The 15,192-nt window shown below is 36.0% G+C and overlaps 1 protein-coding gene across 6 annotated transcripts in view; it reads right to left on the bottom strand.

The window, feature by feature from the left end:
• Positions 1-15,192, bottom strand: part of MEF2C (myocyte enhancer factor 2C) — a 147,718-nt gene that overhangs the window by 72,537 nt on the left and 59,989 nt on the right. For 5 of the 6 annotated variants that reach the window (XM_008567731.1, XM_008567735.1, XM_008567733.1 and 2 more), the window contains exon 1: positions 2,914-3,074. In XM_008567731.1, the coding sequence (XP_008565953.1) occupies positions 2,914-2,988 (75 nt within the window). In that variant the 5' untranslated portion in view covers positions 2,989-3,074. Of the gene's footprint in view, positions 1-2,913; positions 3,075-4,734; positions 4,939-15,192 lie in introns of those variants that run through there. The other variant, XM_008567736.1, reaches the window with a different exon arrangement.

Here is a 15,192-nt window from a genome sequence, read left to right as displayed (position 1 = left end):
TGTCTGTTAAGCCTTTGTGAGTCTTTGTGCCATTGTAACAGTAGTGCTAATTATCAAGACATGATAATTATGCAGAGCTTTTTTGCTATAGAAGGAATCTTTTTCAACACCCACACACTGCACAATTTCCTATGACCCTATAACACTACTCTGGTATGGCCCAGAAATGTGTATTTCAGTCTAAATGCTGGGAATTACATGATTTCTTTCTCCTTCCACCTTTTTTTCTTGTGAGTAAATGGATTTTAGAGGGTTAAGAGAGAGAGGTAATGGTCCAAGTGGGAAATATAAAACTAATGACCCTTCATGAAACATATTATGTTCCTCATTAAACTTACTAAGTTAAATGTATTCCATTAAATTAGAATAAATAGGATTTAAAATTTTACCTGGGAGTAGTAAACTATCTTAACTTTCAACTTTATGTTAGATGCATTCTGACAATGGATTCCTCAAGTCTCTGATGTATCAAAGGTTCTTGGCCTCCATCACAATTTATGTCCGAGTGCTACAGAGGCTTTCAAACTTAGTATGTCTAAAAATTACTCGGGGAACTTGCTATAAGTGCAGTTTCCCACCCAGGTCCCTTCTTCTCCACCAAGTATCTCAAGCATCCTGGTTTCAATGATCACACTTTGAAAAATACTCCATATAGAATGATATAAAATTTTATCAAGCTTAGAGATCCCACCTTACTTCTATGATCTCTGTTATTACTAAAATATGGAAAAGCCAAATATGTGAAGAATGTGTGACTCAGGGAGTTGAGCAGGGCAGATTCGCCATGTGTTAGATGTACATATTATGTTCATCCAAAGAACTGAGCTATTGAACCTTTAGATTTGGCTTAGGAGACCTAGAATATCTTTTGGGAGATTCAGAGCTTTAATCTGTTGATGTAAAATGCAAGAAAATGGAGTTACTGCTTTACTCTATTTTTAAAAGTACTGCTTTTTAAAAAAATATCATGTTGCAAAGGACTTTCAAATTCAATGCTGTCACTTTTGAGATGAGAAAACTTCAGCCCAGAGAGGTAGCTAACTTGCCACAGAGCACGATGGTGCAAGATGAGGATTCAAATGCAGGACCTCTGACTCAACCAGTGTTCTTCTCATGGCCTTTAAAGAGCTCTGACTCTCACATATCCATCTGTCCAAGAATATGAAAATCTCATACGGTATGTGAAGTTTTAAGTCACCTTTAAGTCATATAGTGTATTCCTGAGAAACACCCTCAGAAGATGAATTTTTCTAGATTTTAAAGTCCTTTAAGAAAGCAAATTTTAAAAATCAACACATTTTTCAACTGGTTCAATATGGTTCTACTGCATTTCACATCACTGGACCAGTTTAAGTCTAATGACAAATTCCAACTCAACTTCATTTGTTACCCTGGAATTTCTGATATAATGATTTTAGTAATGAGATGGAGTTTTGAGTGTAAAGTTTTGTTTTTGGGATTTGTGTTAAATACATGTGAGTGCACACACGCCTTCACAAAAGCATCTGTGTGATTTGGCAACTGCCTAGTTTTGTTCGTCTTCATGTTTTTTTTTTTATGTACTTTCATGTTTATATGTGTACATGAGTAAAAAGCTATCTGAAATAGTAAATTTCATGAGCAATTTTAAATTTCAAGATCAAGGCAAGCATCCAATGAGAATGATCAGTTAATGAAAAACTAAAAATGATGTAGAGGATTTTAAGCATATTAGGTCTCATTATTCACTTTTGTTTCTCTGAAATAATTCGCTTGGCCAATACTTTTGAAAAACTTCCAAATAAAAGCCAATAAATGAGAATTAGTCTTAGATAATTATAACAGGTAAAAGGGAGATAGATTGGGAGGCATATTAATTCTACCAGGATGAGTACTACATTTTTTCATAATATGGAACCAGTCTAAGCAATGACAAGAATGATGTGTACCTTGGCAAACTGACTGAGCACATACTTTAAAAACATTTATTATTTTTCTTTTAGTTCTGAGAAAGCAGCACAATCTAAGAAACCAAGAGTAGAGACATGGGTGAGGAAAACAGGCAGATGGGAACCATTCTCATGATACCTCTTCTTTTTTTGGTTTAATAGTCATTGCTCATGAAGGCAACAGCGTTTAAACAATATATATACTGAAAATGTTTAAAAAGTCTCAACTAAAATTGTATGACATGTTATTTATGCTAACAAATGTAAAACATTTTTGAGTTTCAACACGATGCTTACTTATTTTTGGCACAATAAAACAATATTTTAAATCTGACTCTGATAAAACACTGTTAACATTTAGAAATTCATTTTCATCTGATTTCTGTGTCCATGTATGTTAAGTTTTCATTGCTATATAAAATGACATAATTTTTAGGGAAAAACATTTCTAGAAGAATAATTGTCCCTATTCTTTCAGCAAGAAAGTACTCGGAGGGTTGAATTAGAAAGAAGAGAAAAACTGGAAGTGAAAGGTTGGAGAGTGAGTTCATTTTTAAATACACTTTTTTCCTTTACTATACTGGGAAATCATCAGATGTCATCTAAAATGTGGATGAGCTGTCCCCTGGCCATAGTTCCCAACCCTGAAGTCCTGATATACAGCAGTGACAATGATCATTCACTATGGATGAGGCAATAATTTGACACTGGTACTTGATTTCTAGCAAGGACCAGATGCTACGTTGTCCCTGTCATCGTATCACTCTATCTTGCATTTCGAGGGGGAGGGAAAGGATGACGAATAGTTGGGATGATAACCCTGGGTATATATATCCATGGGACTACAAACATCCTAGAAAAAGAAAAGAAAGGTGGGCTCTGTGTGTGTGTGTGTGTGTGTGTGTGTGTGTGTGTGTGGTAGGGGGGATTCCAAACACACCACAGCTCTGCTGAAGCTTGGGACTCAGCATGCGTGCTCTCTCACCTCCACGATGTCTGAGTTTGTCCGGCTCTCATGCGGCTCGTTGTACTCCGTGTACTTGAGCAGCACCTTGTCCATGTCGGTGCTGGCATACTGGAACAGCTTGTTGGTGCTGTTGAAGATGATCAGTGCAATCTCACAGTCACACAGCACACTCAGCTCGTAAGCCTTCTTCATCAACCCAAATTTCCTCTTTGTAAACGTCACCTGGAAAAAAGAAAGCAGGCGGGTTTTTTAAAAGAAAAAAACAAATCATGTATGTGTGTAGTTTTGGGTTTTTTTATAATACTTTTTCTTTTCCTTCGCAAAACAATGGCATGTAGCTGTCAGAGCCCTTGGGCACTAACACATTTGTAAAGAAAGCAAATAAATCTAAAACAAATTTCTGCTTAGAATTTGAAAATGTGTGATTTTTAACTTGTTGCTGAATGTGAAATCATAGATGCAAGATTTAATGTAGAGCATTTTAATGAAGCTGACCAGAGAACTGTTTATGTTTCTTTGAGCATCTTAAGATTGTACAAAAAGTTAATTTCAGCGTGATTAAAGTCTTTCTCAGTTTTAAGTTTGCAGCTTGTCTTTTGACCACTTGAAGACTGGACATGACATTATGAACCCACATTTTAGATCTGTGTTAAAAAAAAAATCTTAAAATTGTTTAGTCTCATGCTATTTAATTGAAAACACTTGAAGGGATGTNAATAAATGAGAATTAGTCTTAGATAATTATAACAGGTAAAAGGGAGATAGATTGGGAGGCATATTAATTCTACCAGGATGAGTACTACATTTTTTCATAATATGGAACCAGTCTAAGCAATGACAAGAATGATGTGTACCTTGGCAAACTGACTGAGCACATACTTTAAAAACATTTATTATTTTTCTTTTAGTTCTGAGAAAGCAGCACAATCTAAGAAACCAAGAGTAGAGACATGGGTGAGGAAAACAGGCAGATGGGAACCATTCTCATGATACCTCTTCTTTTTTTGGTTTAATAGTCATTGCTCATGAAGGCAACAGCGTTTAAACAATATATATACTGAAAATGTTTAAAAAGTCTCAACTAAAATTGTATGACATGTTATTTATGCTAACAAATGTAAAACATTTTTGAGTTTCAACACGATGCTTACTTATTTTTGGCACAATAAAACAATATTTTAAATCTGACTCTGATAAAACACTGTTAACATTTAGAAATTCATTTTCATCTGATTTCTGTGTCCATGTATGTTAAGTTTTCATTGCTATATAAAATGACATAATTTTTAGGGAAAAACATTTCTAGAAGAATAATTGTCCCTATTCTTTCAGCAAGAAAGTACTCGGAGGGTTGAATTAGAAAGAAGAGAAAAACTGGAAGTGAAAGGTTGGAGAGTGAGTTCATTTTTAAATACACTTTTTTCCTTTACTATACTGGGAAATCATCAGATGTCATCTAAAATGTGGATGAGCTGTCCCCTGGCCATAGTTCCCAACCCTGAAGTCCTGATATACAGCAGTGACAATGATCATTCACTATGGATGAGGCAATAATTTGACACTGGTACTTGATTTCTAGCAAGGACCAGATGCTACGTTGTCCCTGTCATCGTATCACTCTATCTTGCATTTCGAGGGGGAGGGAAAGGATGACGAATAGTTGGGATGATAACCCTGGGTATATATATCCATGGGACTACAAACATCCTAGAAAAAGAAAAGAAAGGTGGGCTCTGTGTGTGTGTGTGTGTGTGTGTGTGTGTGTGTGTGTGGTAGGGGGGATTCCAAACACACCACAGCTCTGCTGAAGCTTGGGACTCAGCATGCGTGCTCTCTCACCTCCACGATGTCTGAGTTTGTCCGGCTCTCATGCGGCTCGTTGTACTCCGTGTACTTGAGCAGCACCTTGTCCATGTCGGTGCTGGCATACTGGAACAGCTTGTTGGTGCTGTTGAAGATGATCAGTGCAATCTCACAGTCACACAGCACACTCAGCTCGTAAGCCTTCTTCATCAACCCAAATTTCCTCTTTGTAAACGTCACCTGGAAAAAAGAAAGCAGGCGGGTTTTTTAAAAGAAAAAAACAAATCATGTATGTGTGTAGTTTTGGGTTTTTTTATAATACTTTTTCTTTTCCTTCGCAAAACAATGGCATGTAGCTGTCAGAGCCCTTGGGCACTAACACATTTGTAAAGAAAGCAAATAAATCTAAAACAAATTTCTGCTTAGAATTTGAAAATGTGTGATTTTTAACTTGTTGCTGAATGTGAAATCATAGATGCAAGATTTAATGTAGAGCATTTTAATGAAGCTGACCAGAGAACTGTTTATGTTTCTTTGAGCATCTTAAGATTGTACAAAAAGTTAATTTCAGCGTGATTAAAGTCTTTCTCAGTTTTAAGTTTGCAGCTTGTCTTTTGACCACTTGAAGACTGGACATGACATTATGAACCCACATTTTAGATCTGTGTTATTGTACAAAAAGTTAATTTCAGCGTGATTAAAGTCTTTCTCAGTTTTAAGTTTGCAGCTTGTTTTTTGACCACTTGAAGACTGGACATGACATTATGAACCCACATTTTAGATCTGTGTTAAAAAAAAATCTTAAAATTGTTTAGTCTCATGCTATTTAATTGAAAACACTTGAAGGGATGTGATCGTGCTCTCAGACAATGTAGTATTCTGTTTTCTAGAAATCCAGCAGGGTGTTGGGAAGTACTTTAGCCATAATATTGTTAGGGTTTTGGTTTCATTCTTCCCCTCTCAGGCCAGAAACTGTATTATTATCTCTGACTTTTCTTCTTCTAATCTAATCTAATACCAAGTCCCATAATTCCTTCCCTTAAAATATTTCTCAGGTTCACACTTGTCTATTTTCCAGACAGCTCTATCATTTGTGTCCTTATCATTTCACTTTCGTACAGCCTTGCAGCTTCCGGCCCTAGACAATCTCCCTGCCTGGAATCATTCCCTCCTCAATTCATTCTAATCTGCAAAACCTCACTCTTTGTCCTGCCTTTCTCCTGAGGAGCTGTCTACAACAGCTCCCTTTCCTAGCTTTGAATATGTCCTACCTGCCAATCCTATAAAATGCAAATATGTATGTCACTCTTACTAATTTCAACCCTCTCTTGATTAAATTTCTGCTTGTCATTCCAGCTTGCCCACTAGAAAGGTGCAAACATTCTTAATTATAAGCCTTTATATGGTCCAGTGTTTCCCAGCATGTATTCTGTAGAATATCATTCTTAGAAAATATCCCTTTAGAGTGAAGTTCAATGGCCCAATACATTTGGGAAATGAGGCACATTGGTATATTAAAGGCTGAGAAACCTTTCAAACTTTGTTTATCCTGCTTGCCAAATCTACTGCTGACAGGACACCTTTGCTTATTTATTTATTTTGAAGAGAATTTACTACCATTCTTTAAAGCTAGGTTTCTGAAACCTAATACTCTGGGAAATGCTGACTAACTTAATGGAGCTATTGTTTTCAGTAGGGACCATTCAAATTTTTTTCTCAGCTTCAAATACAACGCATCTCGCAGAGCCCACTCAGTTTTACCTACCACCTACTTGTGTGTAATTCCTCAATCTAGATTTCCCTTCTTTATTTTTCTCTTTGTCTCCAGACACCAATGGACATCCTTCAGTCTTGCACAGCTAAACATCCAAGGAATACCAAACCCTCCAAGCTCAGCCTCATTATCTTCTCTCCCAAATCTGCCTCCCCTTCTGGGTTCCCCATCTCACCATATGTTCAGTCACCCAAACCAGAAACTGCCTAGTAAACTTTGAATCCTGCTCTCTCCTACACCGTGTTGACAGAAACTGTGAACAAGGAGACAGAAAACCTGACCTCCCAGTCTCCTCATTCCTCCTCATTTTTGTTAATATTGTTTCATCTACCTCTCTTTATTTTCCTTTAGTAGCACTTATCAAATTTTATAATTTGTATATTTTTGTTTGTGATGATTTGTTTAACGTATGTCTCTCTCATGGTGGTACGTGCTACGCAAGTGCACGTTCCGTGTTGACTTTGCTCACTGCTGTGTGCCCAGTCCCTAGAACAGTAGACACACATGGGCACATGGTAGAGATCTGTGGTACAAAAAACTTAATAAGGGAAACTCTTGTGTGAAGCCTTTAGAAATATCAAGTTGATGTACATTATATAAAATGACACAATAACTTTTCCCATGAATTTTTTTAACAATCCATACAGAGAATTTTTAAAAGATAAATTTATAGTTTACTTAACAATGATTATATTATTTTATTACATTGCTATTGGAAGTAACACGGAAGAAAGGAAAGAACAGGGGGTTTGGATTCAGAGAACCCTGGACTTGAATGCTGAATCTGCTATTTCTAGTCTTGAAAAACTCACTTAACTTCTTTGAGTTTGATTTTTCATCTGTAAAATGGAGGTAACACTTACTCTTAGGGTTGCTGTGAGGATTGCATAAAATAACGTATGTACTGTATTGAGTATAGTGCTTACAGTAGATGCTCAATAAGTCTTAGTTCCCACCCCTTTCTTAGTTGAGTTAATAGGAAAAGAATAATTAACAAAATATATGTGTCTTGGTGGCTGGAAATGTCACCTGATTAAAAAGGCTATTTGAGGATGTTACTACTCTTGATAGAAGGATAAAGCTGGGCTATCTCCACTGATCATCCTTGAGAAAATAAAGCATTTAGTTAGGTATCTACTACCTCACATCAGCTAGTCAATATCTACTCAGATATGTTATTTACATTTCAACTTGGACAATTTTTCTTTGTAGTAATTGCCAATGTTTTACCTTCTATTTTATGTTTATTGATTGTCTTTCTAAAGTGCTTGTGATAAAATATAGTTAGTGCTTTATTTTCATATCTGATTATCATACTTCAGAAACTTTTATTTTAGTTCACTGAGATGAGTCCTGATTGATATTAAGGATGGGCTAAAGACTACCTTTTCAGAAAGGATAAAGAAGCATAATCATTAATTATATGGATCTATACAAAATGTCTTTTAATATTTCTTTTAGATCTAATTAAGATATAAAATTATACCTGCATGTTGTTATTTTATTTAGTGAAATAAGCTACAGACTATGTTCAATACAGAAAGCACTGACCCAAAATACTTTCACGTGTCTAAAACTGCTTTTAATCAGACTTCATGACCACAAACTGTAGGTGGAATGTCTCAATACAGTATGGTTTCTGTTGTACTCAAACCTCAGAATTTAGCATGTTACAACATTCACCATCAAAGTACACTTCAGTACAGAAGTATCATTAAAGCTACTATTTGTGTTTACTTTTAGGTGCTTCTCAACTTTTGTGTAATCAAATAGGCTGCTGGATAATGCATACTTATTCAATAATACCTGTCAAAAAAGTCAGTGCATATAGATTCTTTTCATTAAAACTGCAAACTGGAATGATGATGACTATATTAAAGCATTTAAGAAAATATCTTCAAAACCTACTCTTAATTGCTCTAAATTTAATTCTGTATTATGCTCATATTCTTCATAGCATACTCAAAATGTATTTTATAATGCTTTTTCTCATTGTTCATAGTTAGATAAAATTGTTTTTAAGCATTAAGCTTTCTAAAGAGATCGGAGATATTACTTCTCGTTTAAAATATGCCACTCAATGACACAGATTGCAATTCAGAGCTTTTATACTTAAATATAATAATGTATTGTAATGATTACATTTTTCATAATTTGACAATAATTTGTAATGGGGACAAGTCTATATTCCTATTTCAATAGGATATTTTCAACCTTAGGTAAGACAGAAAGCTGTTTTTAGCTAATAGGCAAAGAGTTGCTCTTTTCCAGTGTTTACATCAATCAAGGTGCCTCAAGACAAGAATAAAGACAATATTTTCAAGTGGGCACTACAATTCAACATTTAATTTTCAGAATTAAAGAAACTTAAAATGTGATATGTGTAAAAAAGTGAAACCACTCTGTAAACACTGACCATTTTATATATTTTTCTTTACCTCTTGAATCTTTAAACAGCCCCAAATGTAATGATGATGTATTAAGATGTCTCAGTATTAAGTTTTATAGTAACCCTAAGTTTTAAATGCTAACATAAGGGCAGGAATCACAAATTTTATGTTCACAATGGCTCTAGAACCTACTAGGTATGAGTCTGAAATTGAAATTTGAATTTGAAATTGAGAAAAAGCATATTCATTGAATACAGCTCCATACAATCCAGTTGTAAAGAAATTAGGAAAGTCTATTCACATAAAAATAATTAAGCCAACTTTACTGAGCATTTTCTACATGCCAAACATTATGCTAAGCAACATTCATCGAACATTCTCCATGTCAGACATTTGTGCTACGTGACGTGGCTTCTATTACATAAAACAATATCTCCCTTGTTCATGTTGCTTCCTCGTGGCTGGAGGAAAAAAAGTCATTTAATTCCTTAATGCTTAAAAGGAATTTTCTTTATTTGGAACAAACTGTATCACTTGGCCAATAGAGTTATGTTTTCAGTCATTTCTAATGATGCGAATTTCTATTTTTATTTAGAGTTGGGTGAATTCGGTTTTTGTTTTCAGACTAATTCTTTCTCTAGACTGAGCAAGAAAAATAATAGTAGATGCTAACCAAATCAAGATGAATATGAAGTGAAATCTATCTTATTGGTTATTTCTTTTCTTGTAGTTGGTGAAAGCTGATTGTGGTATTATGCCCCCTCCCTTTCCATCTGGCCACAGGCAGCTTCCACGATGCTGCAAGGCTTAGTTTAAGTGCCAGTTTCTTCTACGAAGCTTTCATTGTCAAAGTCAGATAAAACTCATTCCTCCCTCATTGTAGTCCTCCAGAACTTTTTACACACCTCATTACCAGACTTAGTCTAATATTATTGAGTTGACTTCTGCTGGCTTTTGAGTGCCCTGAAGACCCCAACTCAGTCCTCCCATAGACTCTGACTAGTGGACATCAAATGAAGTTCACTGAATGAGTGAACTATGGAATGAAAATACTCTGTTTTAAAGTCTTAATGTCCCAATATAATTTTCTTTTAAAAGTAGATACTTTTTTTACTTGCCTATTTTGACAATTTAGTCTCCCCAAAGTAAGAGATTCTGGTCTCTCTCTCTCTATATATATGTATACTTCACTAAGCAATTTAATATGTTAGTGACATGAATCTCCAGAGAAAGTAATCATACTTACAGTTTATAATAGAGAAGCTAGAGAATGTCTAGAGAGAAATATTTATGTACATATGCTATAGACTTCAAGAAAAAATATTTCAAAAAGTTCAGATAAAAGCAGTTTATATTCCTTGCCTGGATGACTCATCATGAAAGATGGCAAAGTCTGAAGATAAAACAATTACTTTTATAATCACAGGATACAGAGAGAAAGGGGAGGATCTAAGGGTTTGAGATAACAGTGTTCAGCAAAAATTTGTTGAACTTTCTGTTGAGTTCAGATTTTCAAAGAATGTGTATTTGGAAAAGTGTGTGATGAAATCTTCATGTACAATATTATATATCTGAGACTGATTGACAGTAATTTAAATAATTTAAGTATGGCTTAAGAACTATACTTATTGAGGCTGAATTAAATGATCAATGTTAAGTTTAAGAGAAAGTCTCTAGTAAAGTGTCATGGAGTTCAGTATCTTTCCTGTCCCAGGCAATATTTTAATCACTGGTTTAGATGAAAATGTAGAAGGCATGCTTATCACATCTGCTTATAGCATAAATCTGGGTGATAGAGCTAACCCAATAGATGGTAGAGTCTATATCCACAGCTCCTTCAACAGACTTTAGAAAGCTGGTTCACAGGGCCGGCCCGGTGGCGCACTGCTACAGTGCGCTGCTTGGGAGTGCAGCGGCGCTCCCGCCGAGGGTTCGGATCCCACATACAGACCGGCCGCTCACTGGCTGAGCGAGGTGCGGGTGCAACATCGAGGGTTGCGATCCCGTTGCCGGTCCCGGTCCGGTTCGGGCGCGACACTGAGGGTTGCGATCCATTGCCGGTCACGAAAAAAGACAAAAAGGAAAAAAAAACAAAAAAGAAAGCTGGTTCACAGACAACAATATGAATCAAACAAAGGTAATTTTAAAGTCTGAATATGTATTTTTAAAAAATTACACAAGCTAAGGTTAGAGGAAGATTAATGTAATAGCTGAATTTCAGAAAAGGATCTAAAGTTATGGTGTTCCATAGTGGGAATTAACTATTCTACTGATCTTTTTGATAGTAAGAACAATCCGTGGTACAGTATTCAGTTCTGAGAGTTACATTTTAAGAAGGCACTGACAAAATTAGAGCATCTACAGTATGACAAACAGATTGAAGGGTCTGAGAACACTTTTGCATGAGAAACCATTGAGGGAATCAAATGTTTAACAAAGAAAAAACAGAGTTAAAAGTGAAATGTTAAACACTTTCCAAGGTCTGAAGCATTGTGGCCATGTGAAGAGGTGACATGAGTTATTGTGTTTTGTTCCACAGAGCAAAATTAGAAAGCATTGTTGAAAATCATAGGGAGGCTCAAAATAGAGAACTGTCCAAGAGTGGACCTAGGCTCACCAAGAGGGAAACAGCTCATTCCTCAATATGTTCAAGCAGAGCTGCATATCAAGAAAGGTGTAGAAGGTGCTCCTGAATTAAGTGGGAAGATTTACTAGAGACCTTTAAAATATTTATCCTAATTTTTAGATGTTCAGATTCTATGCCTAGATTGTGCAGACTTTTGGGTAAAGGGCAGGGTAAGAGTGAATGGTGCTATGGTTCAGATAAGCATCCACTTCCGGAGTTTCACCTTACAGAATGTCATGTGTTTTGGTTACTCAATCCCATCAATATTTTAAAATTATCACCTTTCATTTCCATATCCCAAGAAATAAAATGGGGCTACCTTTTTTTGTGATTAGAAGAGACCCAAAAAACTGTAAAGAATTTGAGTAGACAACATTATATGATGCACTGAAAAGACACAGAAAAATAATTGTCCAGATTGATAAAATAGGAAGTTCTCATTATTAAAGTATTTTTTAAAGAAGCAATATATAGGCATCATTGCTGGGGCAGTGTGATGTAGAAGCAAAAACATGGGAATTGAAAATAAAGTCTCGACTCTGCCGTTTATGACCTGTGTGTCCTTGAGTAAATTGCTTAACTTACCTGAACCTCCAATTTCTCACCTATAAAATGGAGAGAATAATAGACATCTTATGGAGTTTTTATGAGAGACAAAGGGATATAATACAAGTGTAAGTGGCTTGTTGACTGTGAAACACTGTACAGGGCAAGCAGTACCTTTTCTCCAATGCACCAGGCACTTCTTGGTATATACTGTGAAAGGCTTCTCCTTTCACAGTATATACCAAGGACCTGCCAACTTGTGTTACCATTATTTACTTATGTCTAGATTAGAGTGTCTCTCTCAACTGGACCCCAGGCTGTCCTGGAAAGCCTGGACCAGCTTCTGTACATCCTTGTAACCTGAAGTCTAAGAACAGTACTTGGCTAAATATTTGCTGAATGAATGAATAGGTAGATGGATGGAGGAATTGATGCATTTTTTGCAATCCAAAATAAACACCTGAAAATAAATTTCTATGTATGCTCAAACTATGTTCATAGGAAGTCTGTCAGTGAGAGAGGACAATTTCACATAGTTGTTTTACTTTTTGTCATTTTAACTTACAGTAAAAACATACAGTTGGTAAAATTGAGGAGAAAAACCAGACTGGGTCAAATTTCAAGAATTGGTTTGTTGGTAAAATTGGAGTATATCATATTTCTTACAATTCTGTTTTTAGACAACACTATTGATTTTTCTTGGTGATTTTTTTCTAATAAGTTCAAAGACTTTACCATAAGTTATCTCACTACATTTGACAGTATCTCTTTGAAGTTACTACTTGGCACAATTTATCATCCCCATTTCTCAGATGAATACTGTAAACAAAGACATGAATTGCCTTTTCCAAGGTCACAAAACCAGTCACTGGATGGACTAGAAATAGAACCCTCTTCACACAAAATTCATCTTTCTTTCCGTTAGTCAGTGTTCCTTTCCTCTTCTAGATACCTAGGCATTTCATGGGCTGAAGTTCAGCCCATCATGGACCCAGTCAGCTGTTTATTGAGCAGTATTCAGGTACTGTAGTTTGTAATGTTACATTAAGAATCATCAGAAATTCTGATGAGTGCAAGCAGAGAAGTGCATAACATATTAATTAATGTAAGGATAGCTCTCTAGGTTAAAGTAAAAAAAAAAAAATTCCACTAATAATACTAAATTAAGAACAAGTTGGTTTCTAGGTTCTGACAATAAACCAAAGCTACTTTTGTGGATTCTGCAGCCAACTCTGCCCTCGGACAATCAAGTCATTCCCACTATAGCCAGTGAGAACCACATGTATGCACTTGTGGGCACACAGTAGTTCTATATTTATGGATGTTTGTTTAAATTTCACAAAATGAGAAGTATTTTGGTTGGTAGCAAATACAGGTCTGTTTACAGCCAGAATTAAAAAGGTGGGCCTCTGCCTTAACACACAGATAATGTAAATAACAAGTTCTAAAAACAGAGGCCAAGTCCTGTATCATTTGCTACAGGGTAGAGAGATTAACTGGACTACTGAGTAATGTAAGGGCATTTCATAATCATTTGGCACTTCACACGCTCGTGCCCCCCACTGACCCTCCCAGTCTCGGTCCCACTCATAAAGTCACCTCAGGAGAACCTGCCTGCCATATGAGCTGAGCAAGTCCTTGCACCTTACAGGAGAGAGTTCTGAACAAATGAAAGAAAGGACCTTTGGAAACAACAGCTACCCACACCTATAAGAATAATCGAGGGCTAACTCCAAAGGACTTCAGAGCATCACTAAGGGAAGCAACAAGAATTTTATCTATTGGTTCCCAATACTTCTTTTCACCAATCAAAATATTTTTGGCTTAATCTTAATTGAACCTTAGGATGCTCAATAAATAGAGAAAAAATTTTTACCCATTTCTTTAACTTATAAAGTAATAGTTTCTTTGTTTTAGAATGTGTTTGAGACTAATATACCGAGCTAATTCTATTTCCAAAGTTTTGAGGTTTTATCATTTTTTTCTCCAAATAGAGTCATGATTAATATAACCTTCTATGAAAACATTTTAAATCTCATTCTCCTCCTCATCCCCCCGCCTAGATAATCTCTTCGTTTCCTCCCAGTTAAGGAAACTGAATGACTAATGAGTGACAAGCCGGACAGTCCATAGAAACAATGCGCTGTATAATCCATGAGCCACTAGGTCTTCCCATGGGTTTAAAGGGTTAGGGGTGGAGTCAAGAGTCTGCAACGACAATCTTTAATTGACCAAAAGGGAAATGGCTTCCTAAATGCTCTTTTTTTCTCCCTCCCTTGTTCCTGACAATAAGTAATGGTACAACTGTTCTAAAATATTCCTCCTCAGTTTTATTCTGTTTAATGCAGTCTGTCATTAGAAAGGCTCGCGCGCTTTCGGCTTGATGATTACTCTCGGTGGGAGGAAGCAGCGCGGCTGCAGACTTGTGTTCTAGACAAGCGCTCCTTTATACAAGGACGGGGCCTGCCGTCTAAATGAAAGGCTCTTTAAAGAGCAGTGAGGGACTCTTTTAAGCAGACTGCTACCATGTGCTTGTAACCCTCCAGCATAACTTGCGAGGATGAGACGACAGTGTGTTCTGCTGCAAAGAGGACTATTGTCCTTGTTAGCCTCAAGCAAATGGAGCTGTGTTTTGCTGCAATAGAGTAGCATTTCCAAAGGACTTTCCAACAGTAGTTCCTAAAATTTCTGAACACGATAAAAGGATTAAAATAAGGGGCTTAGAGAGTGTGGAGTTTAGAACTCTATCAACCCCTCACCCTAAATCAACACCCCAAACCCCAAAATAAAAATTGAAATCTTGCGCACTGCACACTATTTTGAGGAAAAATAATAAACAGTGGGTTAGATCACAATTAAATGATTGAATGCATATTAATAAACTTGAGTGTTCATTAACTCACAGAGGCTGGGTTTAAAAATTTGTGACAGCTGGTTTCTGATACATTTGTCTACGTGAGGAAAAAGAAGAATAATGATCTAAAACTATTAAACTTATTAGGATTTAAAGGATTTTATTGTGGCTCATTTTTAAGCCTACGAATGTTTTCGCTTTTAAAAAGAGAAGACTATATAACACAATATGCTTTTAATTTTTTATATGTGCTGCGCAGGTCTGCTTGGTTAGTTAAAGGGCTGATTTACATTCTAAATCCAAT

The sequence above is a fragment of the Galeopterus variegatus genome, unplaced genomic scaffold (assembly GCF_000696425.1).
Source record: "Galeopterus variegatus unplaced genomic scaffold, G_variegatus-3.0.2 Scaffold341, whole genome shotgun sequence".
NCBI classification, from domain to species: Eukaryota; Metazoa; Chordata; class Mammalia; order Dermoptera; family Cynocephalidae; genus Galeopterus; species Galeopterus variegatus.
Note: the sequence above shows the minus strand (reverse complement) of the source record. Positions and strands in the feature narration are given on the sequence as shown.